This window comes from Sceloporus undulatus, chromosome 1 (assembly GCF_019175285.1).
Source record: "Sceloporus undulatus isolate JIND9_A2432 ecotype Alabama chromosome 1, SceUnd_v1.1, whole genome shotgun sequence".
Lineage (NCBI taxonomy): Eukaryota > Metazoa > Chordata > Lepidosauria > Squamata > Phrynosomatidae > Sceloporus > Sceloporus undulatus.
Genome location: NC_056522.1, coordinates 256,625,710 through 256,634,368, shown reverse-complemented (window position 1 = coordinate 256,634,368; position 8,659 = coordinate 256,625,710). Strand labels below are relative to the sequence as shown.

Here is an 8,659-nt window from a genome sequence, read left to right as displayed (position 1 = left end):
AAGGGAGAAGATTAGAGCAAGTATATGAGATGAATTATATTTTTGTCATTAAAGGCTATATACAGAAAGGATTCCTTTACAACCTCATCTGTATTATATCATAGCCTTAGACTGGATGACTCTTGTGGTTTCTTCCAACTCTATCATTCTATTAATCTCTCCTCAGTGTGATGTACAACTTTAGTGGTTAGACAAGACTCCTCAAGAACCTTCTGGATTCCTGTATGAAACAAGTATTGCTTGTCCAAAAGATATTTATTATAGAAATGGGAATGCACACACAAAGCCTTCCATACCTTGGTTGGGTTACAGTGTGGGCTTTACAAATTTGGCTTCAGAGACAATCAGGTCATAGGCAAACAGCTATGAGAGCCAACTTTTTTTGCAAATATAACAGCATGTTTTGTAGTGCCCATGGCAACCTGAAACAAGGTCACAACCTAACAGAGGGTTTCATTGTTTCATGATCATTTCAGGCAGCCTTTAAAGATGGAACAATTTCTTAAAGAGGGCATTCCGCTATCCTCTAGCCCAATTATATTTCTGGAGTTTTTAATCCCAATGACATATAATATTGTATGCTACTGGGATTGCTCAATGGACTGTTGAGGGGAGCTGTTTATTTGTTTATGCCTTAAGATTATAAATGTTATTTTAGTGTAACAAAATTCAGATTTCAATAATGCATACTAGTATCCACATGTTGTGCATAAGGGTCCCCACCCATGTTTCCCCTCCCACACAAGCAAACACACTGTAACCAGGAAAATTTCTGATTTGTAGTCCCAAGGTGACAATGTCTGATGCCAGACATTTATTGGAATGTGGTATTTGACAATCAAACAATTTGATAGTCAAATGGGTGATTGCTAACTATTCCAAAACACTCACATGTCAATGTCTGAGGTCAAATTTAAAAGTATATAACATCACATTTCAAAGACTTGAACACTAACATTTAGACTTTTAACAAATTCATGTCATTAACCCTCTTCTGTCTCCCCACTGAATGTATGAGCTAATACTGTATTTTAGAGCACAAAAATGTCTGCTCCTGAAAGGGAAAGCAGGTGTAAGATGTTAGGTGTGGTGAGCTTTGAAGGCATTGAATATGTGTTTCTCTGCCATATTTAAAATGGTATACAGTATTTCTCCTCACTTTGCATGTTTTAGTCTGCAGGGGAATGGTTGTTAAGGGAAGGGACGTCTGAAGCAGAAGACACTGTCTGCTATATCTACACTGGAGTGTTGTAATATAAGAGCAAATGCCTAATTGGTAATCAGAAGTGGGGATTAGGAGGAAGATGAATCTCCTGGCTTTTGTTCCTGATGATGATGGTTTTTAAGAGGGTTAAAGGTGCTGTGAGGGAACTGTGATTAATTGTGATGTACACACTCATTTCTTTTATTCTTGCTATCAACTCTTTTGAACCATAAATCTACAAAAAAAAAAAAAAGACCAGCTTACTTGCTAATTAGCTTACCTGCTGTTCACCGCTATGATCTTTGGAATAGCGGTATATAAATAAAACAAATTATTATTATTATTATTATTATTATTACAACAGTCAGAGGTACAGGGGCGAGCAAACTCCAAGGTTTTTTAAAAAATGCACAGGCAGACATATTTTAAGTATTCAAAGGAGCCTCTGAACACTTCTCACACCCAGGAATTTGAGATCAATATCAAGACCAAATTTACAAATGCTTTCACACAAAAATCCACTCCTGGCAGTCCCATAAGCATTCTTTCTAGTGGCCCAACTGAAGAGAACAATATATTTTAGATGTGAGTAAACCTTGGTGAAACTACTGCCAATCACCAAGAAGTGTGCCTATACGTTCTGCACAATCCTGCATACTCTGAAAACTGTGCTGTTTCTCTCTAGCCTTTGTATTAAAAGCCTGTCAAATACTGCAAAAAGATCTGGGCTCCTTCTCTATTCTCTTGTCACCCTAAAAAAACTTGCAGATACTTTCCCCCCTCAGTTGCCAAAAAAAAACAAAAAAGGGGATGCAGGTAAACAAGAGCTTAATCAGATTGCCTGACCTGGATAAAAATTTTCAAGACAGCCTTTTCAAATCCATAGGCATTTCCACAAATGACAAAAATGGTTTTATTACCCACATCTGTAAAACAAATAAAGATCAGAACGTGCCTTGGATTTTAAAATGACGCCTCCCCCAAATATTGCCCTACATTAATAACATGCACAAGTATCAGAGATGAACAGGCATTTCTTACCCACCTCTATTATGAAAATGCCCCGTGAGTCTATAAATACAGTGAATTCTGCCTGCTGGTTCACATGTCTTGCAGTGAGCCAGTAAATCTGACTGTGAGGCTCTTGCTCATGCATCATCCCTGTCCCCCTCCCATGCCACTCTGCCATCTTGCATGCCCAGTAATGCTGGTAGGACCCAGCTTCAGAGCTCAGTGGAAGCAGCCACTCCCAGGAACAAAGATTTGAAAAGCTCTTTGATTGTCACAGGAGATTATGGCCTCAGTGCTCTCACAGAGGGAGGGGAGAATGAATGAACAGATGGATGGATGAGTGGGTAGTGGTGGTCCATGAGAGACACCAGCCTCTGAGAAGGGCTTCAAGGTGGAGGCAGGACAGACACTTTCCTTCCTGGGACACACACTGCAGGGCTGAAATGCTTGGAGGAGGAAGAGCTGCCCTGCCTGTCCCCCATTCTCTGCTTTAGCACCATCTATGATTGAGTTGCGTATAATCCTCAGGATTATGGCTCTGGCCCACGCCCTCCCCCTGTTCACTTTCCCTTAATATTCTGGAGATATTCAACAATAAAAACCCTGAAAATCCCCAAAGCGTCTAAACCTCCCAGGAAGAGAATCACTTGTTACTATATAAAAAAAAACAAGAACAAAAAACCCCTCTTGCTTTCAGCAGCACCAGCTGCCTCTAGCCCCATACTGTGCTCTGCGGGATGGGGGGGGCCTTAACAGACATGGGCAACTGCACCAAAACCCCAGGCAAGCGGCTAACCAAGGTAGGGAAAGAGGCTTGAGGGGAGGGTGGCCCATTTCATCCTGATATCTCCATGCCTTGATGTAAGACCCCCTCCCTGGTGTTTGGCTGGTTCTCTACATCTTTGTCTGCCTATCCTTCTCATTTCCCTATGCTTGTCCCTTGATCCTTCACCCCTGGTCTTGAGGTGTTCTTCTAGGAGATGTAGCAATAAGAATACCCACTTTGGTGGGCGCTTATAGCTAGGCCCCTCTCATACCACTCTTTCACCCACCAGTTGAAATAAGGGACAGGGCTCCTGAAACTTTAATACAGTAGATATATAGACAAGAGAATTTCATTGGTGAAATTCATGCTGTAATTCCCTCTGCTTGACAAGCAGGAACCCTGCTCCTTATTTCACCTGGCAACCTTATCCATCAGCTCCAGGCTGAGGGGGCACTGAAGCAACATCCCTGATTTCAGGTTCTTAGGATGATGCCAAGGTTGAGTTTTGTAGCACTGAAAGGGTCCCCCTTTCCACTCCCCGGACACACTATTCATATAGATCCTCTTCTGTTTTCTTGCATCTAAAGCAAAACATAAATCACATAATGCCCCTCTCCTCCTGGTGTACAAACCCTGTATTTTGATTGGGTAAAGAGAGATTCAACCAGGTGGGCATCACATGTTCTAGAGAAGGTTGGTCCTATGGGAACTTGATAGCACTAGGCATGAAATCTTCCATGTAGTCCTGTATATTCTGAAGGATCAATCTCTCCGCATCAGAGAGCAAGCTACATCTTAAAGGAGATGTCTGTATTCCTGTATATCGAGGTGCCAATGCAGCATAAGAGAAAGAACATCATTGTGTTTATTAGTGCTGTGCCTGTTTCTGTGTGTTTAGGGGAAATTTGTGCACAGAGTTTAGGAATATTAAATTAGTTGAGGGGGTAGTACATACTAGAGATAAAAGGCAAATCATTGTTATCAATGTAGCATCCTGAAGAAGAAAATTAAACATTCCTATACATTCAGTTGTGTTTAGTATGCCCATATACACTTTTTAGATTGTAAGCCTGAGGGCAGGGAACCGTCTAACTAAAAAGATTGCATGTACAGCGCTGTGTAAATTTACAGCGCTTCATAAATAAAGATTAATAATAATAATAATAAAATGACTGAATATTTAACTAAAACCAAGGTGGAAGGAACTCATGAAGATGGATGGGCTATCATAGCTAGGGGAGGGAGGGAAGGAGAGGGAGTCTCAGTGAGGTCTCCAGTTGGTAATTTACTACCAGCCCAACTGCAGTGCGAAGCTCCCCACAACAAGCATCAGTGTGATTTTTTCAGACTATTACAAAATCTTCTTTTCTGTCACTGTCCTAGAATTAAAAGATAGAGTGCATATAGAGTGTTTAGAGCACTGTGGAACTGAAGACATGTCTGTATATATAATATAAATGGATGTATACATCTCTCAAGGGGTGTATAGTTGGTAATAGCATGCCCTTTGTGTGGTTAAGTCAGGACCTCTTTTGTGAGGTGAGCAGGTTTGTGGGTTAGGATCTGTGGTCTTTTACAAATGTCAGGAGTCACGTAGGAGATGGAGTGTACCCTTGAAACATGTGAGTATTTGAATGCTGGAGATTCTCAGTTATGGGTGTTAGTCTTAAGTCTCTGCTTCTGTCACCCTGTCAAGTCAGAGTCTTACTTAGTAAAAGGCTGTGGCATGATTATGCAAGAAAGAAAATACCAACCTGTGTATGTGCTGCAGAGTTGTTTGTATCTGTAAATTGCTCTTTTTTTTTTGTGCTGGTTCTTTTGTGTCACTGTCTCTCTCTTTAGAGAGTTTTCTTACATGTCTGTACCTGATTGGAAATTTTTTAAAAATTGATCATCTACATATAATCAGATGATGCAGTTGACTAGCTCCCTATATAATTGGGTGAGTTAGCACTTGGTAAAGGCTAATCAGTATTTAGTTAGCTCTAGGGTACATTTTCACAGGGTATGCTATGTTACAAATCTTGATGTTGGGGTGCTACATGCTCTTATGATAGCTTTATTTCAGATTAATAATCTTCTCCAAAAGCAGCCTTCCCCTCATGTGGTACACTCTTTTCAAACAGGGTGACCAACATGGAAGGAACCAGTTTGAGGAAGGCAGAAAGAGTTAGTCTGGTGACAAGATTGAGAATTCTTTTAGAGTATTCACAGTCCCAAGGATTCCTTAGGAAGGGAGAATACTTGTTAAATCAATTTAGGTGTGTGGTGTGCAGATGTGCTGTAAAAGAGAGAAGGGAATTTGTCAAGATATGTGAACATAAGGTCTGTCATGATCCATATGTGTTGCAGTAACTGCCTATTTTTAATGATTGTACGTATTACTTCATTGTGTGTGTGTGTTTGTCAGTGTTACGAAAGTATCTCAGGAAGGATGAGAAATTCACTGTGTTCATATTTGAATATAGTCTTATCCAACCTGGATAAACCTCCCAGAATTTAACATGCACATGCATTTGCAAGAGAAATCCATACAGCAGAGATTGCAATGTCATATGCACAAGAACAAACATGTGTACTTTAAAATGCATATCTGAAAAAAATGTGTATATTGTAAAACGACAGACAAATTTGCTCTATAGACTATAGCAAAATATATGAAAGCACATAAACTTTAAAAAGTCACACAAAAATGTGTAGATTTTGAAAAAATGTATGTGGAAATAAATATCAGTTTTCATGTAAGGCTTGTGCTCTGATACACACCTGAATTGAAACAAGCTTTGAGGTGCAAAATGGAGAGTGTTACTGAAAGCAAACTAGAGTGCAGAGTCAGATACTCTGGGACCACATTATTTGCCCTGGGGAGAAGATGCCCCTCCAGAGCCTACACAGATTGCCAAACATGCCAAACAAACACAAATTAAAGAGCAAACAAAAAAATATGGGTGGTTGAATGATCCCTTCTGGGTTTGAAAATTGGTGGTTTTTAGGATTTTATACAGCACAGATGGACCCTGCTACCTGTTTAAAAGGTTAATTGCTACACTTGGAGCCTTGCAGGGGAGGCAATTCAGCATTTTATGGGAGGAAAAAGGAACAGAAAACCAGCTTTTGGGGGGGGGGCACATGCAGCCCCAGGGCTTCACTTTGCCTACCCCTTACCCAATGGCATCACTTTGTGTGAGAACACAATATAGTATCTCTTTGTAACTGCCCAGTCCTCTTCCTCCTCGCCTCCCATGGATGTACACTAGGAACAGAGTTGTGTGATATTACTTGACCTTAGCATGTCTGTCTACCTGCATTCTAGCACAAAGCAGGATGTATCAGCTAATTCCTCTGGTTTAGCAGGATTCACTGAAGACTGCAGGCTATGCAAGCCTAGCAGCAGATTTCCACTTACCAGTAAGGAAACTGCGATAAATTTGGGACTGAAAAAAATGTGAGATTTGTTTTTTACTGGGGCTGAGGGAGAATGACCTGCCATTATTTCCTTTGCACACCTCCAGTTTTCTTCCTTTGTCCTTCCTTCTTTCCATGTTCTCCATTACCAAAATCTCTGCTTTACCAGAATTTCCTAGGAGTCAGGGACTGAAGCACCCTGGCCCTGACAGGTGGAGAAATGAGGCTTTGTCTAACCATGCTCAGCTAATTTCAAACTATGCTACAGGAGAATAAGAAGCCCTCAGAGGCTCCCGGCTCCCCCTCTACCAGCAATGATGTGGACGAAATGATCGATGGCATGTCGTATCCCCCATTGCAGAACTACTCAGTGCTGCATGGCCTGGTGGGGCCAGCCTGCATCTTTTTGCGCCAGAGCATCGCCATCACACAGATTGTACGTACTTGCACTTCCCCCAATGCTCCCTTTAGATGGCACATCAGAACATAGCTACCGCTGCTCCCTCTCCCCACTTTACCACCAATTATATCCCCCCTATCCCTTTAGTAGGTGCCCTTCCATACCACATGTTATAGAACTGTGATTTCACTTTAACTGCCATGGCAACATCCTATGAAATTCAAGGATATACAGTTTGGTAGAGCTCTAGAGCTCTCTGGCTGAGAATTTTGAGGCCTCTCTCTGAACTGCAGATCCCAGTAATAGCAATAGAATTTACACTTCTATACCATTTATCAGTGAATTCAGCATTCTCTAAGCAGTTTACAATCTGTCATCCAATTGCCGCCAGCAAGCTGGGTACTCATTTTACCGACCTACGGAAGGATGGAAGGTTGAGTCAACCTTGGAGCCCTGAAATCAAACTCAAAACGTTGTGGCTGCAGTACCAACATTTAACCACTGCACCACTAGGGCTTCAGTGGGATCCCAGGATTCCATTGGCTAGACCATGGCATTTAAAATAGAATCACAGTGCTATAACTGTGTAGTGTGAATGGGCCCTTATAAATGGATGCTGATACATGGTTCAGATCTGCTTCAGTTCTGAGCCAAGCTGAGCCAAGCTGAGCCATGCATTATAGTTGCCTCTATGAAGATTAATAATCTTACATTTGGGAACAAACATATATGTGTTACCTGTCAAAGCACAGCCTTGTGTTACTTTCTGCTGCATGTGTACAAATTTGGCAGCAAATGTGGACAGCGGCTGTTGTTCTGTGTACTCATAGAACCATTCATGCTGCAGTTTGTGGATTTTCATGTGGAATCTTTTCCCATATGGAAATTGCTTTGTGAGAAGTTTTGTTCATTGAGTCCATTTGCCATAGGTTGCAAGTCCAACAATAAGAGTCACTGGTTGCTTGGCCGATGGTTATGACATTTGTATAGTACTTTGAATTGGTTTTGGTTGGTTCAAAGCTCACAATAAACTTTATCTTCTGTCAATGTGGTGTTATTCCTATACAGTCAGCTCTCCATATCCACGGATCCTTTATCCACAGATTCAAGCATCTGTGGCTTGAAAATATTTTTAAAATATATACATTCCAAAAAGCAAACTTAATTTTGCCATTTTATATAAAGGGCACCATTTTATTATGCCACTGTATTTAATTGGACAAGCATCCACAGATTTTGGTATCCACGGGGGGTCCTCAAACCAAACCCCAACAGATACCGTGGACCTACTGTTTTATAAAATATGTGGAGAAACTAAGGCTGAAAGAGCGAATGACATGCTTAAAGCCACCTAGTTAGCACATGATAGAGGCAGCCTTTCTACTGGGGACTTCCTGATTAGTTGCTCAGTCTCTTAGCAGCTTTGTAACATTGGCGTTTGGGCTACTCAGATTCACGCTAAGGATCTATTAGGAGTCTCTAATGTCTTTGGAAAGAGTCTGAGAAGCTTTCCTCCAGTTAAAATGTAGCCTAAAAGAAGGTTACATTAAACCCAACAGTGATGCAACATGAGGCCATAATCTTCTGCCCAGTGAGGTGTGGTGGTTTGAGCATTGGACTATGACTCTGAAGATCAGAGGTCGATTCCTCGCTCAAGCATAAAAACCCACTGGCAGAAAACCCCATGACAGGGTTGCCATAAGGTAAAAAAAAATGACTTGGAGGCACACAACAACAATATCAAAATCCTTGGAAGGAAGCCCTATTGAATATTCTGGAAGCCCTAATGAATATTTTAGGTTCTGCTTCCAAGTAAACATGGATAGAACTGGGCTGCCCAAAGGAACAGGGCTTCATTTTACAGAAGCAATGA

General features: G+C 41.2%; 1 protein-coding gene across 2 annotated transcripts in view; it reads left to right on the top strand.

Moving 5' to 3' along the window:
- The first annotated feature begins 2,973 nt into the window (after positions 1 to 2,973).
- Positions 2,974 to 8,659, top strand: part of LOC121935407 (calcium-binding protein 1-like) — an 18,733-nt gene continuing 13,047 nt past the window's right edge. Inside the window, exons 1-2 of one of the 2 annotated variants that reach the window (XM_042476896.1) lie at positions 2,974 to 3,015; positions 6,655 to 6,822. In XM_042476896.1, coding sequence (XP_042332830.1) covers positions 2,974 to 3,015; positions 6,655 to 6,822 — 210 coding nt within the window. Of the gene's footprint in view, positions 3,016 to 6,654; positions 6,823 to 8,659 lie in introns of those variants that run through there. The other variant, XM_042476905.1, reaches the window with a different exon arrangement.